This window comes from Arachis ipaensis, chromosome B3, assembly GCF_059453495.1.
Source record: "Arachis ipaensis isolate K30076 ecotype BB chromosome B3, ASM5945349v1, whole genome shotgun sequence".
Taxonomy (NCBI): domain Eukaryota; kingdom Viridiplantae; phylum Streptophyta; class Magnoliopsida; order Fabales; family Fabaceae; genus Arachis; species Arachis ipaensis.
In genome coordinates this window covers 48,134,454-48,160,318 of record NC_142438.1, presented here as the reverse complement: position 1 = coordinate 48,160,318, position 25,865 = coordinate 48,134,454, and the positions used below count along the sequence as shown (strand labels likewise).

The 25,865-nt window shown below is 34.2% G+C and overlaps 3 protein-coding genes across 9 annotated transcripts; 2 read left to right on the top strand and 1 right to left on the bottom strand.

Moving 5' to 3' along the window:
• The first annotated feature begins 486 nt into the window (after positions 1-486).
• On the top strand, positions 487-5,757 carry LOC107630495 (uncharacterized). Of its 4 annotated transcripts, XR_015907527.1 has the most exons (9): positions 487-664; positions 1,000-1,136; positions 1,763-1,860; positions 2,091-2,154; positions 2,760-2,828; positions 4,163-4,232; positions 4,637-4,753; positions 5,096-5,206; positions 5,308-5,445. XR_015907527.1 is itself a non-coding variant. In XM_088509471.1 (8 exons), exons 7-8 carry the CDS (start codon positions 4,670-4,672, stop codon positions 5,605-5,607), a joined length of 384 nt encoding a protein of 127 aa, XP_088365597.1. In that variant the 5' UTR covers positions 487-664; positions 1,000-1,136; positions 1,763-1,860; positions 2,091-2,154; positions 2,760-2,828; positions 4,163-4,232; positions 4,637-4,669; the 3' UTR covers positions 5,608-5,757. The 4 variants fall into 4 exon arrangements, 2 of the variants coding, with proteins under 2 accessions (XP_088365597.1, XP_088365599.1); XR_015907528.1 differs by having other exon boundaries at positions 5,096-5,448; XM_088509471.1 differs by lacking the exon at positions 5,096-5,206 and having other exon boundaries at positions 5,308-5,757.
• A 3,843-nt stretch (positions 5,758-9,600) lies between these two features.
• LOC107630496 (PHD finger protein ALFIN-LIKE 4) lies at positions 9,601-13,165 on the top strand. 3 transcript variants are annotated; one of them, XR_015907458.1, is made up of 6 exons: positions 9,601-10,044; positions 10,192-10,224; positions 11,301-11,529; positions 11,757-11,892; positions 12,092-12,563; positions 12,699-13,165. XR_015907458.1 is itself a non-coding variant. In XM_016333641.3 (5 exons), exons 1-5 carry the CDS (start codon positions 9,948-9,950, stop codon positions 12,344-12,346), a joined length of 750 nt encoding a protein of 249 aa, XP_016189127.1. In that variant the 5' UTR covers positions 9,601-9,947; the 3' UTR covers positions 12,347-12,585. The 3 variants fall into 3 exon arrangements, 1 of the variants encoding a protein (XP_016189127.1); XR_015907457.1 differs by having other exon boundaries at positions 12,696-13,165; XM_016333641.3 differs by lacking the exon at positions 12,699-13,165 and having other exon boundaries at positions 12,092-12,585.
• A 7,203-nt stretch (positions 13,166-20,368) lies between these two features.
• LOC107630498 (EEIG1/EHBP1 protein amino-terminal domain protein) lies at positions 20,369-24,844 on the bottom strand. 2 transcript variants are annotated; one of them, XM_088508799.1, is made up of 3 exons: positions 24,680-24,844; positions 21,989-24,387; positions 20,369-21,894 (listed from the first exon to the last, which is right to left on the bottom strand). In XM_088508799.1, the coding sequence occupies exons 2-3, from the start codon at positions 24,385-24,387 to the stop codon at positions 20,736-20,738; spliced, it is 3,558 nt and encodes a 1,185-aa protein (XP_088364925.1). In that variant the 5' UTR covers positions 24,680-24,844; the 3' UTR covers positions 20,369-20,735. The 2 variants fall into 2 exon arrangements, with proteins under 2 accessions (XP_088364925.1, XP_088364924.1); XM_088508798.1 differs by having other exon boundaries at positions 20,369-21,897; positions 24,680-24,842.
• Between the last annotated feature and the right edge of the window lie 1,021 nt (positions 24,845-25,865).

Here is a 25,865-nt window from a genome sequence, read left to right as displayed (position 1 = left end):
CAAAAAAGAATGAAATTATTCATTATCACTTTGTTCAATTGCATTCCATTCCATTGAATTCAAAATTGTTAAAGAATGAACCGAAATATTATCATAACAACACCATTGTATAATAACAAATGAACCGAAAATCGTGTATTCTCACTACTAGAAAACTAGTTATTACAGACAGATATTTCCGACGGATTTTATCCCACGGAAATACAGACGGAATTTCAGAGGGATTTTTTGTCGGAAAATAAAAAAAATGAATTAGCATAAATTACAGACGGAAAAGAAAATCCGTCGATAATTCTGTCGGAAAAATTAATTTTTTTCGTGGGAAATGGTTACAGACGAATTTTTCGTCTGTAATTAAATGGACGAAAACGGTGCGTTTTGTTAAATTATTACAGACGGAAAAATCCGTCTGTAATTTAAAAATTTCCGTCGGTAATACTGACTTAAACCTAAACGTTGCTTCTATACCCTCGAGCTCCACATAGTTACACTCCAAACGAGTTTCACAAGCAGCTTCAGACTCCATTCACACTCCAAATCTCGCTCCTCAGTGCCACATTCTTCCATCACCGCTATTCCATAACCACAGTCATCCACCGCATTCTTCCATCATCAACACCTTTGGGACTTCCATTACTCTCGTCGTTGTCAATCATCACTCTCGGTAAACCTAACTCTACTTTTATGAGTATAAATTTTAATCCTCCTTCAGTGACTTTTTCTTCTCTTCAAACCCAACATCGATGGTGACTATATTTTCTTCCAGTTAGTTTAATTGCTGCTTGATTTCATTTCTGATTTGGGATTAAGCTAGGGTTTGCTTTTGATTTTGTGATTTATTTGGTTGCTGTGATGAATTTTTTATTTAATCAAAGCATTTCGAATGATGCATGTAAGCTGTTTGATGAAAAGCCTCCGAAACATTCTTCTATCTTGTTATGTGCTTTCTCATAAGAAAACATACTTGCTCTCCTAACTACACAGTGGTTTTCTGTGAAGGTCCCTTGAACAAACAGAACCTGGAGTTTTTCTGAGCTGGGTTGGAGCTGAATCCAAGGTACGGAAGCTTCTCAGTACATCCAGTTGGGAAAGCTATTGTGGATGCTGCTCAGAAAGTTAATTGTACTAACACTAAGGTTCTTCTTTCTCTATTCAACTTCCCCATCCTGACATCAAGTGTTCTCATTGCTTTATTCTGTGACAAACTTTACTTATTTATTTATTTAAATTATTGATTAGTTTATCATATTAATAAAATGTATTTTACTTAAATAATGGAAATAAATAAACAAAATTATTTGAAAATTAAAATAAAAAGATAATAACATTGTTATATTTGCCGACCCTGCTCTTTACTATATTACCTGGTTTATCTATGCGTCTGAGTGTGTATGTGTCAGAAAGGGAATGATATCATAGTTTATAATATTGGTGGATTTTTGGCTTTCCATGAGCTAATCTGCCTCTAATAACAGTTGGCTAATTGCTATTGAGTTGCTATTCTCTTGTAGAGGAGAAACGACTGGGTACTTAACTTTGTTTTGTGCCCCCTTTTACTGTCAGTATATGCCATCTATATGAGATTGACTTATTAATAGGCAATGTTTATTGGTTGTAAGACTCACTGACTAATGTACTTTTGTAAAATAGAACCTTTTGGTGGTAATTTGTGAATGGCTGAAATCTGTAATTCATGTTAAATATATTGTCATAAAGGTTAGTTTCATAAGGACACACCTGTTAGTGTACTACAAATTTGCAGGTTACAGATGGAACATTCCTTGAAGAACCTGGTTCTGGTGCAGTAGCAACTGTTGATAACAAAAAGGTCTTTGTTGGGACATTGGATTGGATCACCAGGTACTGGAGTATTTGATTTTTATCATTCTCTGAAAATATACAGGTGATGCATCTCAAATTTTATTTATTTTTAAAATTTAATTTATTTAAAGGAATTTTTTTCCATTTTTTTCAAAAGAATGCAGCGTATTGCTGATTATGCTTGCTTTAGATTCATCCATGTTACTAAGATACTGGATGGTAGCTTTGTTCTTTTTTTTTTTCTTAACAAAATTTTTTTCTTAATACAGTTACACGATTCCTCACAAGAAAGATGGACTTAGATGTTGCGATGAGGTGGATCCTATTGCCAAGGTACTTACCCTAAAAGCTTATCCCATAATTGTGGATGCTATGGTCTTAAACTGCAGTTGTAATTATAGTTAATTGTGGTGTAATGTGAAAATAAAAGTAATTAATTATAGCCACAATGGGAGTTATAGACTGTAATTTAAAATAATATAAACTACTAGGTTACAATGTTGACTATCTTGGGGCCATTACAGCTATTGAGAAGGGACTAACAGGTCTCTATATGTTTCAATTATTTTTAATTTAAATTGTTAACTTAAAAAAAAGCTTTTATTAATTAGTTACCTGTAAATATGTAAATTTGTAGAATCAATCGGAAGATCCAAATCTAATAAAACGTGGTGCGTGGGTAATTGCTTTAATTTTGTTTTAATTTCAATAATAATCTGAGATATTTTTAATTATAATTTTCTGTAATAATATTATATTTTACTTCTGCTTTACTGCTGCTATAGTACTTAATTAATTTATTGCTAGATTGTTTAATTAAATGATGAACTGTTATGTCAGAATTCTACTAAAAATGCTTGTATTATATGATCTCTTGAGTTTGGTATTATGTCTATTTACAATTTAACTTAGACTACTCACTTGTGCTGTGTTTTTAGATCCTTAAAGATAGACGGTTGAATGAGACTGCCGTTCTTGGTGTCCCTGTGAAAGCCACAATCAAAGAGGTATTTTTGTAAAAAGCAAATCCTGATAGATTATTCACAAGCTTAATATTTAGTTTGCTACATTAAAATAAATTTGGTAGAAGCTGAAGTTATTAGTGAGAGATTGAATTCATTTATTTGTTTTCCTCAGAATATTTTAAATTCTGCACTATTGTAACATGTTTTTAGCCTCAGCTAACTGTTTATTTATCCCACTCAATCCTCCAATGCTACACGAAGACTTGTTTTTACTCCATGTGCGTTAAATGCAAAATAATAGAATAATATTCATTCTGATTTCTTTTTTTTCTTTTAACCCCGTCATTGTTGAGATCCAATTTAAGAGAAATCCTTTCTATAAACGCCACTCTCTTATGCAGTCCAAGTAGGAAAATCAGAGATACTATTTTAATAATTCCAAATCGGTATATTTTTATTCTTTCTTTTTTGAAAATTCTTGCATGCAACTTATCCTCAAAGTGCAACTGCAACTAGCAAGGAAAAAATAAATAAATAAACGTTGAAAGTAAATCATAGTATACCTTATTTCCTCAAGTGTGTTACTTAATTTTATATGGCTAGATCATATATATACTTGACTTCTTTTAAAATATAGATAATATTTTATTCAATTACTTTATGTTTTATAAAAATAAAAATAATATTTGTATATTAAAATCATGTTAGCTGATGAACTGTTCATGTTCCCATAGCAATACCCTAACTCTCTCTCTCTCTCTCTCTCTTATTGATTTAATAATTTAATAATTTAATAATATATCATAGTTTCTTATATGTCAAAACTGCTAGCATTCCTTTGCGTATAAATTAGTTGTGTTCCCAACATAGAGACTAGGGGTCAATATTCGTAAATTATGATTGGGAAAAAGAAATTTTCAAAAATATTTATTTGACTTACCACTATTTCATACTTGATGGGCATAATACAATAATAATAACAATTAATAAGAGTTATATTAAATAATAAAAGGGTTTTTTCCTTTCCTCAAAATACCAGAGCACTTTCCTTGTATGTTATGTTCCACTAGGTTGAGAGAGCATAGGAGGAAGCATAAACATATATAAGTAAGATAGATAGATAGATAGATAGATAGATAGGGGCAGGGGCAGGGGCAAGGGGCAGGGACACTGTACAAAGGTTGTACATGAGATAAAATAAAAATTTATATGCAAAGATAGTTTAACCGAACCATATGAGTTGTAAACTTGTAATTTTAAGGGCTCTCCATTAATGCTCATCATTTTTCTTGAGGAAAATCTAGAATTGAGTTTATATTAAGAATATAACATTTTGTATATTAAAAACCTTCTAATTTTTACTACTTTTCTTTCAGATAAGAGAGATTCGCCAGAAATATGATATGGTGACCTACCTGTTGGAGTATATTGACTATCCTGACCAAAGTATGTCTTTTCGGAGTTAAAACTCAACTTATTGCACGTTCATATACTGTGGAGCATAAGTTCTTTTTATTTTTATGTTCTTAAGTTGCACTTCATTTCTTTTCCGATGGTCAAACTCTAATTTATTTGCTGTAACTTTTGGTCATGTTGAATTTTGTCCTAATCCTTCCAAAAGATCTAAGTTCATCTCCCAGATTTACTGAAAGTCCATGTTTTGAACCTTCTATTTGATCTTTGTCTATCTTCTAATGGTATTATCCAATGAACCAATTTTACACTGAACTTTTAGCCTTTGCCTACTCCTTTTCTTCTTCAAAGAAAAATTATCCATATAATTGTAGGTACTTTAGTAGTGCAAATATCATAATTAGTATATCCAACTTATGCCCGAATTCTCCTTATAGATTGATCTGCTGTCAGTTCCATTTGGCGAGGGGATGTCTGATGTAGCTTCAAGCAGGGACCTGCGCCTTTCATTGGATTGGTGTCCGGAAAAGGGTTGGACAGTGCCTATGCCCACTGTACGTACTTATAATCCCATAATTTGGCTTATCTTTCTATCTGTAATTATTAATTAATATTCAATACATAGTACGATATTTACTCCGTATAAGTGAAATAATGTTACATTATACCATATTTTGAACTTAAATGATCTTTCATTTTCTTTAGGATTATCTGTTTTATAATGGAGCCTTTAGGTTTGTTCAAGTTCAGTATATGAGCTTTCTGCATAATTGGTTTCTAGAATGAAAATATTGTGGCAATGTGCTATTATTGGGTGGGAGAGGATTGCCTATATTAAGAGCATTTTCTTTCTTCTGAATTTCTTTTGTTGAATTTATTCTATGGCCTCTCTTTAGTGCTCAGCACATACATGGTCTTCTTAAAGGCAGAAGTATTTAGCAGATGCTATCCGGGGGATCATATTCCAAAATAAGGTTTTGAGGATTAAGGATAAGTCTATTGATCAGGTTCAAACATTCCTTTGAATATCAATTTTTGTTCCTAATTGTGATTCATTAAATCTTAGTCCTTGAATATGAATGTAACTAATTTTATTTTTTTCCCACAGGCTCTAGCCTACTTTTGTGAGGTTTTGATGTCTATTAGAGGTGTTCTTCCAGAACCCATGAAATACACTGCCAGAACCGGAGAGAATAGTCCAAGATCTTCTGGTACCTCACTGCTTAGGACTCTCAGAATTCAGTCTTTGGGAAAGCTGAATCCAATTGATTTGAAGCGCTTGTCTTTCCATATGTCACCACCCCACAAGGCAACTCAAAACAAGAAGATTAATGAGGAACTAGACAGAGAAATGGAAGTGGATCACAAAGATGGAAAAGCTGAAAAAGATGACGCACTAGAGTCATAGCTGATAGTTGTAGTATGGTTGAACAATATACTGAGAATTATGGTTGATGTATCTATATACTTTGTTTATGTTTTGAATTATAGTGACTTGCTTGTTTATAGTACTTTTCTTAGTTTGATAATACAATAAATTTGTTTATTTTTTGAAATATTATAAATTTTTTAATACAAATTAGATAAAAATTTGTATTAAATTTATATTTATTTTGTATGAAAACAAGTTTATTTTGTAATTAAGAAATAAAAAAAATTCTATTTTATCTTACTGACGGATTTACAGACGAATTTTCTGTCTGTAATCAGAGTGTGAGATGATTTTCCAAAGTTCAAATTACAGACGGAAAATCTGTCGGAAAATTCGCCTGTAATTACAGACAGAAAATTCATCTGAAAATCCGTCTGTAATTACAGACGGAAAATCCGCCTGAAAATCCGTCTGTAATTACAGACGGAGAATCCGTCGAAAAGTTCGTCGCCTTGGGAAAATGGATGGAAAATTTACAGAGGGAAAATCCGTCGGTAACTGGTAAAAATCCGTCGGTAATTTTCCGACGGAAAAAAATCCGTCGGTAAAAAATTTCCGACGGGGCTTTTATAGAGGGACAAAATCCGTCGTCGGTAACCAAAAATCCGTCTGTAATAAAGACTAAATCTGTCTGTAAATCTGTCTGTGTTAATCCATTTTCTAGTTGTGTCTATAAATTCAGAAACTCCTATATTTTATCCAAATTCAAATTCATAAACAATACTGATTTTAGCAAAGAAGAATAAAATTATTCATTATCACTTTATTCAGTTGTATTAGATTCCATTCCATTCCATTTAATTCAAAATTGTTGAAGATGATGATAACGAAAGAAAAAGATAACGAAAAAGAAGAAGAAGAAAAAGAAGATGCAGCATCAAGGGAGAAGAAGAAGAAGAAGAAGCGATGGTTGCACGCATGAATTTAAATTACTTGGATGGACTTAGTTAGGAAAATCACTTGGATGGAGAACATTATGGTATTTTTTAATAACAGAGTTGTTTTATTCTTATTGATAACCTCTGTATGGTCATTACGAATTCTTGTAGGCTATAAGAAATAATTCCTATGATCATGACCCTGTACTTGCTGCATGTGGAATTTATGTTGAGAAAAAATTGACTGAGGTTGAAGGTCGTGTTCTTGAGCCACCCGTATCTTTCTCTATCGGCATGCTTTAAAAGCGTGGCTATAGGGTTATACATATGGCCACGCTTTTAAGTGTGGCAATAAATAAAAACATGACAAAAAATAAAGCGTAGTTATAGATTGACAAAAGCGTCATGATAAAACAATCGGCAAGCTTGTAGATGTGACTCTTTCAAAAGCATATCGATAGCTCAAAAAGCGTGATGAAAAGCTGTCGCCACGCTTTTTTTCACTTTTCGGCACGCTTTGAAAGTGCGGCAAAAGCCATTTTTTCTTGTTGTGAGATCCATTAATAAAGGCTTATTTTACTCTAATGAATTTAGATTTAATTAAAGTTTAATTACTTTGTTGGTCTCTATATATTTACCAAATTTTTAATTAGATCTCTATATTTTTTTCAATTGGGTTTCTATACTTTTTTTTCTTTTCAATTAGGTCACTATAATGCTTTTAATTTTGTAATTAGGTCTTTTTTCATGTCAAAAACGTTAAAATTAATAAAATATTTCTCCCAAAATGCATATAGTCAAAGATTAATTAGGTTTTTAATTATGATTACTTTCAATTTGAAAAGAAATATTTAGTTAACTCGAATATTTTTTAACTAGGAATGACCTAATTATAAAATTAAAAGTAGTGTATATACCCAATTGAAAGAAAAAAATTTAGAGATCTAATTATAAATTTGATAAAACTATAGAAACGTACAAAATAATTAAATCTTCAATTAATCAGATATGCTAATACAGGTTTTCTTTCTGATATGCATAAACAACTTACAAATAAGTTATCTATTCACAATTGGAGATACAATTATATCTTTATGTTCAATAAAGTAAGTCATAGTTGTAGCATCTTCAAATCATACAAAAACATTAGCTATTAATGAAATAATTTGAGAGTGTGTTTGATTTAATTCAATCATCTAATTTGTCCAAGATATATGTGATTTACCATAGAAAAGATACCAACAATCATATATAAAGATAATTCGACTTTCATACACCGACTAAAGAAAGGATAAACTAAAGGTGACAGGACAAACATATTTCACTAAAACTTTTTTACAAACATGATTTTCAACAAAGTGATGAGAGAGACATTCAATAAATTCGTTCCATTGGTAAGTTGACAATGGTTTATAAAATCGTTATTTACTTCAACATTTAAAAAGTTAATGGATCCACTAGAGAAACAATGAACTATTTGTACAATGTGTACTGGGCTATTGAGTTACTATACTATCTAGAATAATCATCCGAGTACTAGCGATAATAAACATCTTTCCAAAAACTAAAACTGATTTTGGAGTTCACCAAGAATCGAACGTTCACCAAGAATCGAACTCTTGATCTTTTGGATCTAACGCTCTAATACCATGTCATGATACCACTCATCCAAAAAGCTTTAGCTGATGGAAAAAGGTAACACTAATAATTATATCTCTAATACTCCCTAAACCTCCATTGTTCACATTGTATAAATATTCTATTGGCTTCTCATACTTTCCCAAAGTTAATATATAATATTATGACATCCTCATTATCAAGTGATGTAGTTATTGGGGAGCATTCCTTAACCATAATTTTTAACCCAAACTTATTTTTTTTGGTTATATTATAATTAAGACAAATTGTTTAACGTATTGGAAAATAATATACTCTTTTTTCTTTCACTAAAAATTTTTCTTTTAGATATTTTTATTAATAAAATTTAACAAGACACTAGTTACTTACGAAAGACTTTCAAAAAAGTGTAAAATAAACATATTATTTTAGATATTTTAAGATTTTAACTGGAATTTCATATTTTAAGTAATAGAATTAGTTACAGATGTAATTTATGTAATTTAGGTGAGTTAGTTAAGGTAGTATTTGGTGGAGAAACAGAGACGGAAAGACCGAGACTAAGAGACTGAAATTTAAATAAATTTTAGTATTCTGTTTGGTACAAAGTGCAGGAATTAAAACAAGAATAAAACTCTAATTTAATTTGCACAAAGGATAAAATTAGAATTAATTAATTAAAATGAGGATATTTTAGGTATAAAATGTTATTAAAATTTCAGTCTCCATCTCTAAAAATTTTAGTCCTCTGTGTCCCTATTTTTTGAAAGTACTGAAATATTGAAATTTTTGGGAAAGAGACAGAAATTTTAGTACCAGTCTTTAAACTAACAAACATAATACTAAGTCTCAATCTTCCGGTCTCTGTCTCAGTACCTCAAAACAAATACTACCTATGAGTCAGACTCTTAATTATACGTAATCCTATAAGTGTTTTATATAAAATACATTCATTAGTAAAAGTCATATTTTATTCTTTCCATTTTCTTTTCTCTTTTCAACTTCTCTAAACCCTAATTTTCATTTTCATGGAAAATTATTTTTATCAAATACTTCATCTATTATTTGCTTAATTTTTTTTATCTATATATAGTTAAATGAACTAATTAACCACTAATGACAAGTTGCCTTAATTTTTTTAAGCTTCTAAGTAATTAGCTTTTCACAATAATTAACATGAGTTTTTCTTGTAATTCTAACTTTCTTATAATCATTATGTCAAAGGTGTTTCAGATTATTTCAACTGAAAAATTTAATTATTCAGAAATATTTGAACCTTAGAGAAAAAACATTAAATATAATTATTTAATAAGTAATTTTATAAATTTAATAAATTATCCCCCAATATTGTTAAATTTTTATTTTGTTTTCATAAGAAATATTAAATAGTATACATATGTTTTACTGAGGGAAAATTAACAATAGCTAAACAACAAAATGGAGATAAATACCAGTTTTATAATAAGTGTGAAGTGTGAGACTTTTGAGGTTGGGGTAAGTGAAGACTGAAGAGTGAAGAGCAGGATATCAAAGAGAGTCCATCCAAATTTGCCTTTTTGCCACACAGGTAAGAGGAGTGTTCCCTCTCTTTTTTCTTTTGTGCTGCAATTCCAAATTCCAAAATCCCAAATCTCGCACTGCTTCCACTCTCTCTTCTATAAATACACAAAAACAAAAACCTCACCCTCTCTCACTTTACAGTTTCATTCTTCTCCTAGTTCTTCCTCTTCCCCTTTGCATTGTTTGAAAGAAGCAGTAGAAAAACAACAAAAGAAAAAGTGAGTGTGAGGTTTGGTTAGTGAAGGTGTAAGAAAGGGAGTGATGGACGGTGGCGGACACTACAACCCTCGCACCGTTGAGGAAGTTTTCCGCGACTTCAAGGGTCGCAGAGCTGCTATGATCAAAGCCCTCACCACTGGTCTCTCTCTTGACTGCGATTATCAGAGTGAAGCAGTGCATCACTCAATTTTTTTTTTTAATTTTCAAATTTAGGGTTTTCGTGAAAGAAATTGTTTTCTCTTTTCTTTTCTTGCATTATAATAAGTGTTGTTTTTTATTTTTGCAGATGTTGAGGAGTTTTACCGGCAGTGTGATCCAGGTTAGGGTTTATGCCTTCTTTTGTCTCCACTTTTGTATTTTCTGTGGTATTTGCTTCTGTTGAGAACTTGAGTATCCAATTATATCTGTTTAATTTTTACCCCCCCCCCCCGGGGGTGTTTTCGGTGTTTTCTTGCTTCATATTGTGAAAGATTTATGCATATTTGTTCTGTTATGGTTACTTGTTACTGCATTGTTCTGCTAATGTGAATGACAAGTTAAAAAGATCTTCTTTGTTTTTTTGGGTATGAAGTAGTTGTGTATTGCATGAACTTATTGAGTATGTGATAGTCGCTCACTTTTTGATTAGCAGAAATATCAAATTGTTTTTTGTTGATGGATACTGCTTACTTCTTCTTTGCACTGAAACGTCTGGTGCAGGAAGCAAATTGACTAGCATGTCGGAGCCTTGTTTACTTAACTAGACCCTTTACTTTTCTTCTGAGTTCTGACCTAAACCTTGGCCTTTCTGTTAAATTTCCAATTAGATTTTGTTTTAATGCATCATTGCATTTTGTTTTCCCTGCTTTGTGTTATTGTTTTTCCAAATTTGGTCCTCCATCCACCTATGGTAAATTTGCGTTTTTTTAAATGACTCCTCCCATAGTACAATTCTAACTTCTATTTAGAAATTTTATTAACGTTAGTTGTGATTTTAAAGGATTTTATGTTGTAAAAACTCTTGTTTTATGTGCTGTACATCCCTTGTCTAATTTTAGTTAGGATCTATAGGTTTGTCAACTTTGTTCTTTGTTGTCACATCCATGCTTTTCTTTTTATTTTAATTGTATTCAGTATTATTGAAATCCTGTAGAAGTGTCCTGTTCTATGATTTTTCATGGTTTTAGATGCAGTTAACTAACTTTTAGTTTATATTTGTGAACAAAGATTAATATGTATAATTTACTATAATTGGAAGTTGGTAGAGTTTGGAATTGGAAGTTGTGTTTTTCAACTTTGCTGCTTTCAGTAAACAAGTCTAATGCTCTCGCATTGGTTGCTTCTAGTGATTGGAATCCTGTGCTGTTTTTTGAGTTGTTTCATGCTTATTTATTACATTTTTGTCCAATTGATCAGATAAGGAGAACCTCTGTCTGTATGGATACCCCACTGAACAGTGGGAAGTTAATTTACCCGCTGAAGAAGTTCCTCCTGAACTTCCCGAGCCTGCATTGGGCATAAACTTTGCTAGGGATGGGATGCAAGAGAAGGACTGGCTAACTTTAGTTGCAGTTCACAGTGATGCATGGCTAATTGCAGTGGCTTTCTACTTTGGAGCAAGATTTGGTTTTGACAGAGCTGACAGGTATATATATATATATATATATCCTACAATCTTTGTTTTCCTCAGTTGGATGAATACATGCTTTTGGATGCATGCCGTCTTCTTTTGCTTCAGAACTTATGTTTCTTATGTCACAATTTCTTAATTTAGTTGGCCTATACATGTAGTAGTTCACTTTAGAACATTTGGTGGAATTAAAAAACCCTAGTCACAATTGATCAAGTGTAAATGTGTAATTCTTGATGCAGGAAACGTCTATTCACTATGATTAATGATCTGCCAACAATTTTTGAGGTTGTGACTGGAACTGCAAAGAAACAGTCGAAGGAAAAGTCATCAGTTTCAAACCACACAAACAGCAAATCAAAATCTAGTTCAAAAGGGGTAAAAACATCTTACTTCCGTTACTTGTCCTTATATGATACTAGTTTTATAATCATTTGTTTTATGTCATTTTTGCCGTATTCATTATTTGGAATTAGTAAAGCATTGTTGTCGTATTTGGTAAAAGAGTTATTGACTTATTGTGTTGTGTTCTCCTCTTAATGTCATTTTTGCATGCTTGTCCGTTTTGGAACAAAAGCGAGGATCTGAATCGGTTAAGCAAACAAAGCAAGCAAAGGAAGAGGATGAGGGTGCAGAGGAATATGAGGAGGAGCATGGGGAGACCCTGTGTGGTGCATGTGGGGAGCTCTATGCAGCTGATGAGTTTTGGATTTGCTGCGACATATGTGAGAGGTGGTTCCATGGCAAGTGTGTGAAGATCACGCCTGCTCGGGCTGAGCACATTAAACAGTACAAATGCCCCACTTGCAGCAACAAGAGAGCACGGCCTTGATACATCATTGCATTGGCTGTATAGCTATTTCATGCTAGACTACTAACTAGTTAGTTGCCTAGGCATTCTCTGTTGTGCCATCTTAGTGTTTGGCATCTGTATTCGGTAGTTTGGTCTTGTGAACTTCTAATGTGGATAGTTTGTTTCATTAACAGTTAGTTTATGGGTTCCAAACCATTCTGGTCTGTATTTGGTATATTTATGTTCCTAGTACAAGGTAACATTTGTTTGTGCAGAAAGGTTAATTTGTGCTTACATAATATTGATTTTCGTTCATGGTTAATTACTATCATTTTGCATTGGTGGATTGATTGATTAGATTTCTGATCTGCCATTCTGCTTCGTGCAGCAGTCTCTAGTGGCTACATTGGCTTTCAGAACAAATTATCCAAGTTTCGCTACTTATGCTCCAAGGTGCTTTTGGTATCACTTTTGATGGACAAGGGGGAAAAGGAGTTGGCTAAAGATAGACTACAAAGTACATTTTGTTTTTATGTTAGGGCCTTATTTGTGATATAATTGTGCTTTAATGAGTCATTGGCATAGCAACTGCCCAAAGGAGCGCTACTCCACGGTGTTAATCTCTAGGGGCTAGTGTGTGGTTTCTTTTGTTTTCTTCTGGTTTTTTTCCCCTTTCCTTTGGGCCTATGGCCCCTCGTGTTATAAATTAAAGAGGGGAAAATATCACGAAGTATCACGCAAAGACACTTCACAGAGTTGCTGTGTTTGTCGGACACATTTTGAAATGACATTTCTCCAACACTTTTGACATATGTGTCTTTTATGTTCAATTAAAATGCTTTTCGAGACATGTTTAGATATACCTAATACCATCATGTGTTAAGTGTGTTCAACCTTCTTAATTTGTATTTTTGAAATGAGTTTGAAAGTAAAATATATTATTATTTATTAATTTTAAAAAGACATTAAAAATAGTTAAAATGTTAATTTATATTTTAATATCAATAGAATATTAAAATATAATTGTAATTTTTTTAAAAAAATACTTCATATTTAATATATGTTAAACATCTCCATATTTAAAAAAAATTAAAATTTGTGTGTCTGTATGTCTCGTATCTCTCATATCATGTCGTATCACGTATGTATCATTTCGTGCTTCATAAATCACTAATAATTCTTGTCAATCGGCTAATTCTTTTGAATATTATTGAAGCTTTGGTGTAACACTTTGTTATTGGGTGATTTGGTGTTTAACAGAGTTATGGGGACATTATGTAACAGACAAATTGTAGGGGAAGGGAGGGGGCGAATTGTTAGAGCAAAATTTTATTTTTTTTAAGACTATATGCGGGGGCGTATTGTGCTAGAGAAATTTTTTTATTATTAAAAGGATAATACGCAAGCGGCGTATTGTGAATCCGCAAGGGTATATGTTACTTCTCTGATTAAAAAATATAAATGAAGTATTATAGAAGGGAGACAGACCGTTATTGTCAATGTGAGTGTGTTCTTCCTTGAGAGCTCTTTCTTTTATTGTGAGTGAGGAAAAAAATTGTTTGAATGAATTCAATAAGAGTATAAAAAAGGAGGGAGGTGTTAGTTTGAAAATATATTATAATAGTCAGATTTTTCCTTAAACATCTGAATGTGTGAGTTTTGTATGTGAAAATCCATGTGATGGTATTCCATTTGCAATAACATATGAGAAATTTAAGAATGTACTTTGTCCATGTGTAGATAATCAAGTATTAAAGAGATTCACAAATATTCTCTATAGATAGCATATGTTAATTAATATTTTGTGGTTTTGTTAAAAAAATTCAAATAATCTATGTGTTAATAAGGGTTGAGCCTGATGTGGTAGATGTAGCAAACGCACTAGCAAGACAACATCCATATGAAGAATCTTCTTTGATACTCGCTTTGGATCTAGAGGCTATGAATGCACCAGATTTTTCTGAGTATGTCAATGCAGGTAAGTAGTCCCCTTATTATTATTATTATTATTATTATTATTATTATTGAATCATACAGTAATAGTCAGATTTATTTCACGTTGTTATTGCTGCAGACCCTCCTGTTGTAGTGAATGATGAGTTCGTCGTTGGCATAGAGTTCAATTCTAAAGAAACTATGATTGCGGCAATCAAAGATGATACCATTTGCACGGGTATGGATTACAGGGTGTGTGAATCTGAGCCAACCATATTCTATGCCAAGTGTGTACAATGCAGAACAAGTTGTGATTAGCTTATCAAAGCTAGTCTTATTAAGCGAAAGTTTTGTTATCTAATAAGACAGTACAACGGTAGTCACATATGCACCAACACTATCATTTCTCAAGATCTTGCTATAATAAACTCAGACACGATTGCCGAAGCGATAACGCCATTGGTTGAATCCAACCAATCTCTAAATGTGAAGTATGTGATTGTTGAAATGCAATCCAAGTTCCATTATATGATCAATTACTGCAAGATATGACTAGCTAATCAAAAGCCAATTGAGAAAACTTTTGGTGGTTGGGAAGCTTCTTATTTTAAAATAATGGTACAAAAAGAGCCATCAACAGCTGTCGAGATCGAAATTGCACTAGCATACCAAGGAGATGAGTTGGTCTAGGTTATACTGATGCGAGTGCTTTGGAGCTTTTATCCTTGCATTAGAGTATTTAGGAGTTACAAATTACTCGTACAGATAGACGACACACATTTCTATGGAAAATACAAAGGAGTTATATTAGTTGCAGTTTTATAAGATAGAAATGAGAATATTATGTCTCTTGCATTTGCGGTTGTTGCCAGTGAGACTTCTGATACATGTCACTTTTTCCTTACTCATTTGCATATACATGTGGTGACTCAAAATAGTGTTGGTCTTATCTCTGATTGATATGACTCTATCAACTCAGCAAAAACCCGTAGTAATGGATCATAGGAGTCTCTAAGAGTTATCCACATGTTTTAAATTAAACGCATAACATCCAACTTCTTAAGGAGGTTTAAGACACTGTATTTGTAGAAGCTTATCATCAACATGGATAAGTAAGTTACAGTAATACAACATTGTTAGTATTATGTGATATACTTGTTTATTTTGCTTTGTTGCTTTTTTACAAGCTATTTTAGGACATTGCGTGAGATTATGTGTGCATGGTAAGGCTACCGTCAGTAGCTTGATCGGATCCCACGATTGAATATACTTTGGGTTTGATAATGGATGTTGCTGGGACTATATGATCACAAACCTAGTAGAGTGCATTAATAGAGTTTTGAAGAAGGTGCACAATTTTTCTATTACGTCACTTGTCAAGGCAACCTTTTACAAATTAAATGAGTTATTTGATAGGAAGAGGGTTGAGACCGATGCTCGAAAGAATGCAAGATATCTATTCTTTGAATATGCAACTAACAGACTTCAATCAAATCAGTAGGAAACATTCAAGTTAACTTATTTGATAGGCAAAATGAGTTCTTTAAGATGCATGAGATGTCCAATGATGTGGGATATGCGGTGAATCTCTATCAATGGCATTGTGACTATAGTGAGTTTCAAATAGATCAAATTTCGTATCGTCATGTCTTTGCTTGTTGTGTCAACTTGCGCTTGACAATAATATGTTGTTGAGGTATATAGGATGAATGAGATAAAAAAAATATATAAAGTCTAGTTTAAACCATTGAAAAATCTAGTAAGATGACTTGTAAATCAAAGACCAAAATACGTACTTAAACCATACTTGAAGCGAGTATCCAAAAGTCGTCTCAAATTTTAAACGAAATAAATATGCATAATCCTAAGAATTGTAAGTTTTGCGGAGGCAAAGATATCATGGTCGAAGTAGATACCCTTAACATGCCAAATAAAGAAGTGCTGGTGGCTCAACATGTAATTCTTAACAAATTTAGTGTTTATTTAATTAGTGTATCGAAATATGTACTACATTATGAATTGGATTATATACTTGGATATGTATTAAATTATATTGTCTAAATTAACTAAATGTTTTACCTGCATGGTTTGAAGTCTTAATCCAATTGCAGTAAAATTCATAATAAATTTATAAAAAATATAATAATAGCCTTGAAATAACAAGAACAACAATTATAAAAACTGCAACTACTTGTTAAATTTAAGTTATAAATTAAAATATATTTAAATTCAAAATATATATTTAAACTTATTTAAATAAAGTACTTAAATATTATATTAATTATTTATTATACTAAATACATACGTATAGTGTTACAAAGCATCACTAATTGTATATATTACATAATTTCATGCCAACTAATTGTAAACTTTTAGTATTTTATAACTATTAATAATACCAACTAATTTCACTCACAAATCCTATATTTTTTTAAGTTCAGTTTCAAAAAAAAAAAAAAAATATACCAACATTAACCTAAGAACTCCCCAATTCTTACTCCTAAGAACTCCGACTCTACTAATAACCCCAACCCTACTAAGAACTCCCCAATTCTTATCTCTTCTCTCTCCCTTCCCCCTTCAGATGGAAGCATGAGTACCCTTCCGTAGTTCACTGACGACCGTTCGCAAAGAAGATTCCGTTCTAGGTAGTCTTCTGAGTCTACGGTGAATCTCGTTCTCTGTTCATATGTATATACTGTGAGACCAATCAACGCCTGTACCCCGTTTATCTACGAACTTTAACCTAAGTCCTTCGTATGATGTTGCTGTTATGCGGCCACTCAATAAAGTACCAGTGATATGTTCTAAGCCGACGTATGATCGAGCAGAGGAGTAGTAGAAGATGTTCCACTTTTTGATGACATTCGACCTGACTCAAGTTTTAAAGACTTAGAATGTACTTTCCCTCGCTTTAGTAGTTTAGAGGGACTAGGTGAGTATAGAGTCTCGACTAGCCTGGGTGCCAGCTTAGGGACTTCTTGAATAAGTCAGGACCTGGGATGTTGTATGTACATATATGTATTTATGTGTGGTTGTTTATAACTATTTTATCTGTTATTATTTGTGAATTGATTATGAATGATTCTATTTATTAATTCAAACGTTTTAACAAAAAAGTACCTTGTAAGATAACTACGCTTTTAATAACGAATCAGGCTCATATAATAAATAATAGATAATAATTAGGAAGACAAGTTGGTAGCGCTCAATTTCTAGTATGATCATGACGTACCAGAAATTGGGTCGTTACATTTTCTATCACATTCTTTAGGTCGTAACAATCATTTGTAGAGTGCCCATACAACTTATGGCATTCACAGTATTCATTGCGGCTTCCCCCTTCTTATTTTTGATTGATCGTGGTGGGGGAAGTTTCTCTGTGTGACAGATTTTCCTGTGGATATCCACGAGGAAAACCCGTAGTGGGGTGTAATTGTGATACCTCCTAGGTTTCTCTGAGTTGTGCTCTTCCTTTTTCTTGGGCTCTTTTTCTCTTTCCCGAGCTTGGAGAGGGTTTCCTAATTGCGAGTTCGGTTCTCGCAGTCTGTCATTTTCTTCCATGTTGATGTACTTTTTAGCTCGTTCTTGTACATCGCCCAAGGAAGTCAGGTGCCTTTTTGAAATAGACTGGGAGAAGGGGCCTTCTCGGAGGCCGTTGACTAATTCCATTATTATTGCCTCAGTGGGTAAGTTCTAGATCTCCAGGCATGCCTTGTTGAATATTTCCATGTAGTCTCTGAGATATTCCTCGAGCTCTTGTTTGATTCCAAGTAGGCTGGATGGATGCTTGACCTTGTCCTTCTGAATTTAAAATTGCGTAAGGAATTTACGCGCAAGGTCATCGAAACTAGTGACCGACCTAGGGGGCAAGCTGTCAAACAATTTCATGGCTGACTTTGTCAAAGTCGTCGGCAAGGCTTTGTAGCGAGTGGCATCGGAGGCGTCGGCTAAGTACATTCGACTTTTGAAATTGCTGAGGTAATGTCTCGGGTTGGTCGTTCCGTCATACAAGTGCATGTCTGGACTTTTGAAGTTTCTAGGAACTCTAGCCCGCATGATGTCTTCAGTGAAAGGATCTTCTCCTCCCAACGGGGTGTCCTCCCGAGCTGTACGTGAATTCTTTCCACGAATGTCAGATTCCAGCTTCGAGAGCTTGTCCTCCAGCTTTCTTCGTCGCTTAATTTCTCTCCTCAGATTTCTCTCTGCCTCCTGCTGTCGTTCTAATTCTTGTTCTAGTTGCTCAAGTCGGCCATGGTGTCCATGTAGTAGCCCCATGAAGTCGGTAGAATGGGGTTGTTCTTCTCCTTCCGGGTGACGGACCTCGGAAGGGATCCTTCTGTGATGGTGTCCACCTGAGGTGCCTTCACGCAGTTCCTCCGTCGCTGGGGGAGGTACCACGAGAGCTTGCTCATTATTGACCGTGTCTTGGTACTCAGGATCTGATTCCGACGCGGTACGTCCGTCTACGAACTGATCATCCGCCATGGGCTGTTGACTTCCAGGTCCCTGCCAAAGGCGCCAATGTTCTAAGGGTTACCTGAAATTGGATCGTATTTAGGCTTGTACGTGAGGTCCAAGCTCTTTATTTGGCAGCGTCCGACTCGTTGATGCTAAGGAGCCGCCTATCCGAGTTCCTCGTGAAGAGGTGGAGGGTGGTACCTGTAAGAGATTCTGATGCTTAAGTTAGCAATGGCTTTTTGCAAGTTTAAGTGTATTAAAATTTAATTATACCTGAGAATGTCATTGTACTTATAGGGGATGAGCCAATAACCACCGTTGGTGTAGTTCTACTTCTGGTGGTGGATAACCGTCCTTTTATCTTAGGGTTGTTGAGATCTCTCTTCTAGAAGTGGGTGAGAGATATTAGGGGTTAGTTACAACTCCTTTGGGAGTAACGGGATCGCCATGCAGCGCTTCAGTCCGACTTGCAAAGAGGTCGGTTATGGGCGGCTGTGACTTGGGCTTTCTCTGCTTTTGGACTTAGCTCATATTTTGGGCCAGATATGAACAATAAGAATAACGTGGATTAATTAAAATTTTATGTATATTAAAATTCAATTAAATTTATATATATTACTCAAAATCAATTAAAATTTTACGTATATTTTGAGTAAAATATATATAAATTTAATTGAATTTTAATATACTTAAAATTTTAATTAATCTACATTATTCTTATATTGATAAATTTTTTTCGATCTATAACCTTATGATAATATGTGTTATTAATAGATTAATAATATTATTGATGCTTTGAGTTTGTTGAGTTTATAAATGGTATATATATAATATATTATGTTTTATTTTATTTAGTATTAGTAACCTACTCAAAGTGTATTTTAGCGCAAAGATATCAAATAAAATTATTAATTTAGTTTAAAGAGAGAAAAAAAATTAAATTTGTTATTACTTGAAAAATTTTTACTATATATCAAATAATGTTTTCATTAGTTTTCACTTTATTTTATAAAAGTTATCTAGATTATAATACTAATAGTATATCATAAGATTATTATTATTAATGTATTAATCGTATTTTAATATTTATTATTTGTATATTTAAAAATTATATTTGAAAATTATTTATTTAGTTTCATAATAACTGATATTTTTAAATTTGAATAATTGATTAATTAGTTTGTACTTATTAAACCATATATTCAATAATTTATTGAAAAAATATTAATATAATGAATAAAAATAATTTAAAAAAGATATTATTTAAAGAATAAGGACAAATAAACCCCTAATCAATTTAAATTTAGAGACAATTAGGTCCATGTCTATTTCTGAACCTAACACGTAAGTATTTTCCGTTCAAAGTCAACAGAAAAACACCCACAAGAACTGCATTGTGTCACAAAAGTAAAGGACATGGACCAAAGTGGATTGTTTTTATCTTTAGGATCGTGTTATTATTCTGAAAAATAAACAAGAATCGGATTGGTAGTTCACTCCAGAACTATTTGATGATTGGTTGATTGTCAATTTTTCAAATTTCCCATGCACATTTTCATCATTTTTATTTTTTAGAATTACTGAATATTTCGAATACATTATTAGTAGTTTATTGGACACATAAAATAATAGCTAAGAAGATCAATAGACGGCACCTGCTAATTGTTTTATGTTAACGAGAATACATTATTTTTCAGTGCAATTTAAATTGCAATAGTTAACATTTTCTGCAGTAATACTTCCCCAATTGTGGTTTGTAAGCTGCAATATACATGCACTACTTCCAGAGAGGAGATAAAACAGTTAAATACAACAAATGCATAGAAAAGTAAAGAAACCACTTTACAAAAGAACAGTGTACCTAATCAAAATCCACCTTGTCTGATCCATGATGTTTTCTCTTTACCCTATTTTCACGAAGCTCCAACAAAATCAAACTCCCAATCACAGGTTCAAGTGGATCTATCAAATTAATAAGTATAACCACTCTTCATAAAGAAACCTGCATTGCAATTGCCAACTCCATTACAAGTCAACTAAGTCTTATGGTATCACTTGGTATAATGACATTGGGGTTTCTGATATGAGGATTAAATTTTGCCAGTTCCTTCCATTTCGAGCCAGTACCGTAAATTCGAGATGATACGCTCCACAAGGTGTCACCAGGCTGCACCTTTGTAGTAACTTGAGCACCAGATTTCGATGCAGCCTTCGACTTCAATGGGAGCTTGTTGCCCTTTCCCATTCCATTAGCAAGCAACCAGCGCGAACCAGACTGTTGCTGGGTCGAAGTTCCCCAAAGCTTCTTTTTCTGAGGCTCATTCTTCACACCTGCAACATGGACTTCAGTAATTTTGAACTGGGGAATGAGCTCTTCTTCAGAGCTTTTATCCTCTTTCCTTTCGTCCTTTGTCTCCACCTTAGCTATTATCTCGCACTCATCATCCTCATTGTTGTTGTTGTTGTTCCTCAACTCGGACACAGTACAGTAAATTCTTTGCTTTGGTAGGACAAATTCTCTCTCAACTTGTATAAGTGCGAGCATTGGAGTTCCGACGGGCTCATAGTTTCTCATAGGATCACGAAGTTGCACCATCAATGCTACTGTGAAATTGTTTCCTAGCAAACCATATTTTCTGCCTTTACTTCGTTTCCTATCTCCCTTCGAATTCCCACGCATGAAGTCAAAAGAGTTAGCATGATGGGCTGCAAGAACCTTGGAAGTATGCTCGCTAATGTTATCGATATCATCGATCTCACCAGAGTCCAGCTTCATCCATTCGTCAAGAGTTAAAGATAGGCCCATTATTCCATCGACACCATTGCTGCTGCCTTTTGTATCCATCAACTGCAAACCAGCAGCACCTTCCAGGCCAAGAGACCCACTCACATCAATCCCCTTGCCCTGGAGAGCTGAAATATCCCCAATCGATTGGGCAACGATGTTTGATGGAGCCTCCTCACTTGACATGCCAGATTGTACTCTTAAACCCTCCATTGAAAGTGCCTCAATTTTTTCCATAGCCAAAGGAGCAAGATCTTCCAACGAAACAAACTCCGAGCCCGTCTGGTTGTCCACTGAACTTGAACTAGACTGGTTGAACTTCTGCCCAGATGGTCTTCCTTTCAAGTCTCTTTGCATGAAAGTACTATCTTGCCCTGCTATCAAATCATGTTGCAAACTGCATTGCCTACTAAAATTCAAAGGAAAAAAATATTCAGTCAAACATAAAGATTACCACCAAAAAATCTCTGAAGACCTGAGGTACAAAAATATAGACTAACCTCTCTGTACCCTCTATGGCAGGCATAGCTTCCCATGCTACTTGCTCCATTGTCTTCCCCGTGATATCTTCGAGTGGCATTAATTCCTTCGCCTGCATTGAGAGCTTTTCGATTCCCACTGAAGCTAAACCCTGCAGAACCTCCATTATACCGGAGCCCATTTCAGCAGGTACCACGACAGGGTTGGAAACTTGCATAATTAAGCTGCCACCACTTTTAGCATTCTGAAAAAGAGTGGGATTCATCGACCGCACGAACCCCCCATCTTTTGTTTGTAGAAAAGGGCCCAACCCCTCAGCAAGAGGAGGCAATATAGGAGGTTCTTCAGGTGGAAGATCAATAGGACTTCCAAAACCAACACGATCTTTTGAAGGAGATTGAAGAAAAACCTTCTCACTCAAACCCCACTCCCTCATTAAGGCTTCTGTTTCCAAATCTTCTAGCATCTGAGCTTTCTGTTTGCCTCTCACATCCTTAGACTCAGCCGGATGCTCCTTGCACATATCTTGAAACAAGGATGATGATGATGGCCTAATACCCTCAGAGTAGTTCCAGTGCTCAGATCCAGTAGAAGCATCGTAGCCAGCATCTGCCTCATCATCATCGCCCATGCCAAAATCAAACAAAGAGAAGCCCCCATCCAAAGCCTCCTTCTCAAATTGTCTCAAAAGGAGCTCTCTTGGAGACTCAGGATCACCTTCAGAATTCAAGCCCATTGGTCTGTGTTCCATGCCTAGCATGCTTAAAAATTCACTGGCAACTGATTCTGTAACGTCATCCATGCTATGTGCTTCTTTCATCTTAGGTTCATATTTGGTTTCCATAATTTCAGGAGAGTCTAGGGCTGCTGTCTCCAAATTTGATACGCTATTTAAAGCCGATTCTAGTTCTTGCAGGAGCTGTTCTTTTGTGTATAAACCATCCTCTTTGGAAGTAAACTCATTTACTTGTGCTTGATCATTGGAATTATCATTTAATTCACCAAAAGAATCAAGTATCACACTATTTTCTGAAGATACTTGCAGAGTTTCAGTACCAAAGTTACAATTACTATAAACAGCAGGAGAATCCTCATGAGCCATTATCCTGGACTCTTCTGGTTTAAAGGGTTCATTTGGTGCCATTTCTGTGCCCTTATCAACAACAGAAAACTCATTACCTTGGCACTGGTCAGGGTTTTCTTTTGCAGAATCGGAATGGGGATAGCCATCTTGTTTAACTGTATCCAGTTTTTCATGATATGCATCGAGTTCAGGTTCGTCATGCACTGGACCTGTATTTGTATGATTACCGACATGATCTTCAGCATTATCTTTTCCAAGATCAGATGAAGCATAGGCATCTGGTTTGATTGGCTCAACACTATTGGCGAAAGCATCAACTGCAGGTTCACTGTGAAGAGGATCATGTACCTTTTCTTCTTCAAATTTCTTATACAAGATGTCGATAGAGCTGGCCAGTGCAGACTTGGACGTTGGCAATACCTCATGAAGATCCTTTACCTCATCTATGGACCCAGACAAAGACGGACTGATAAAACCTTGTAAACTTCCAGCACGCCTGATGCTGCTGCTTCCATCAAACTGTCTCGGTTTAACATCTGATTTCATTGAAGCCAAACTACTCTGCCTGAAATTCAATGAATTAGGAGCATGATGGTTGTCTCTAGAACCACCGGCATTATCGCCAACAACCAGATACCCAAAACTAACATTCATCACGCCACCCTTAGCCAATCCAGTTAGCCTAAAACTCGTAGTCCACTTTCCGGAGCTCTTCTCCTCTTCAAGCTCCTCCAGCGTAAGAGGAAGCAGCCTCGTGAGGTCAACGCGGTGCTTCCCCAAATCAAGGTCGGGCGCATTAACAAGAGAAGCATAGAGCAAGAAATGCTTGGCCTCATACTTGGCTGAATGATGAGGTCCACTCCTACTACCATACACTGAGCAAGTGTAAGTCAACTTCTCTTCAAACTCAGCCCTCCCTTCAACCACCACAGCCGGCCGCGTCACCAGAACCCCATCGCGCCTTTTCCAATACACGGAAAGCACTGAATCCTCGAAATTCAAAGGCAGCCCTTCAATCAAATGGACTTGGAGATAAAAACTACAATTAAATCTCTTATTGCGTATATGGGAAAGGGCTTTCAACGGCCTCCAATTCCATATGGACCTCTTATCCTTCTGCGAATTCGTTTCGTCTCCAGTACCGGATTTCGGCCTTGATTTCGGATCAGGCAAAAGGGGCTTGGATCGAGAACTCCATGTTGGAATTGAATTCCTTGACGAATTTCTGTCCGAGTAAAGAGCTTTGCTCATAGTCTCAACATCTTTCAACAACCTCTTTTGGTTATTAGAACCACCAACACTCTTCTTACCAGCTTCACCTCTCGACAACATCATCTTTTTACCACAAAATAAATAAATTCAATTAAGTTAGTTCAGATGAAACAGAAGAAACCCCGTATTTAATTTACAAAATTTGCACACGTAGCAAACTTGAATACAGTATGATAAATAAAGTATATGGGAAAAAAGATGAGAACACAAAGGGTCGGGGACCATAGACTGGAGAAGGAACCAAAGCTTGAGAAGAAGGTCAAGTGGAAAGTGTGAACAAGAATGAACAGAGAGAGAGAGAGAGAGAGAGAGAGAGAGAGAGAGAGAGAGAGAGGAACCACAAATGAAAACTTACAGAGAGTTGTGGTGTTGTGTGCGAAGATTGTGATCTTCTTCTTGCTCACCAATTTCTCTCTCTCTCTCTCTTTCCCTCTCTTTCTCTCTCTCTTCTGCCCTGTGTTTCTATCTGTCAAGTGCCGCTACCACTTTCAAAATCGAAGAATTTCTAACAAGAAAGCATATTGTAGGAAATGAAAAATATTATATTACCCTTCCAAAAATAAATAAATGAAAAATATTACAACAAAACAATGTATTTTTTGACTATTCTCCTTTTCCGGTCTAGTCCGGAACTTTTTTTTTTTCAACAATTAACTTGTAAGAATTTTCCAAATTTTAAAAGCAATTCTTTTAGACGATAAAAGAAAGAATAGGAGTAAAGAAAAACAGAAATAACAATAAATTAATTGACTTTAATGTTACCTAAAAAAAATTGATTCTCAAATATTCTGGTTTTTTTTTAAAGAAAAAAATACCACGATTTATAACTACTTGCATAATAATATGCAGATTCTGATTTTGTTGAGCTGTTGTTTTTATATTTAAGGTTTAATAGAATTTATTGAATTGAATTCAATAATAAAATTATATAGTAGATATAAATATATATATATATTTCCTATAACAAATAAACACAAATTAATATAATTTCACAGTTAAAAATAATCTATAATAAATATGATTTGAACATATTAATTTTAACCCTTCTTATTTAAGTGGTACTAATTCTTTTTATCTTTTTAACCTACACATTTTTGTTATGCTATATTTCGAAATTTTGACTTTTCGTTATTAAAGTGGTAATTACTAATTACCCATTTCAAAAATTTAGTAATTTTGATGTAGTCACCATCTAGAATATTTTTGGATTTAGTTACTTTTAAAGGTATATTTTTAAGAATATAATAAAAATTTATTCATGATATGTTTCTAGGGTTAATTTTTTACAAAATGAAAATATTATTGGTGTTTTAGTTAAAAATGGATGTAATTAGTGTATTTGCAAATTGATGGACGTGTCAGAGGAAAACTTCAACACGCAGGGGGCGTACTGCTACAGCACGTGAGGGGCGTGTTTCCACGTGTCTTAGTCTGCTTGCTTGGTAGTGCAATACATGGGGCGTGCTGAGTTAGCACATAGGGGTAGGTGTGTTGCCACGTGTCACAGTTGTAACACCTTAATTAGCCTAAGTTTTATCGCG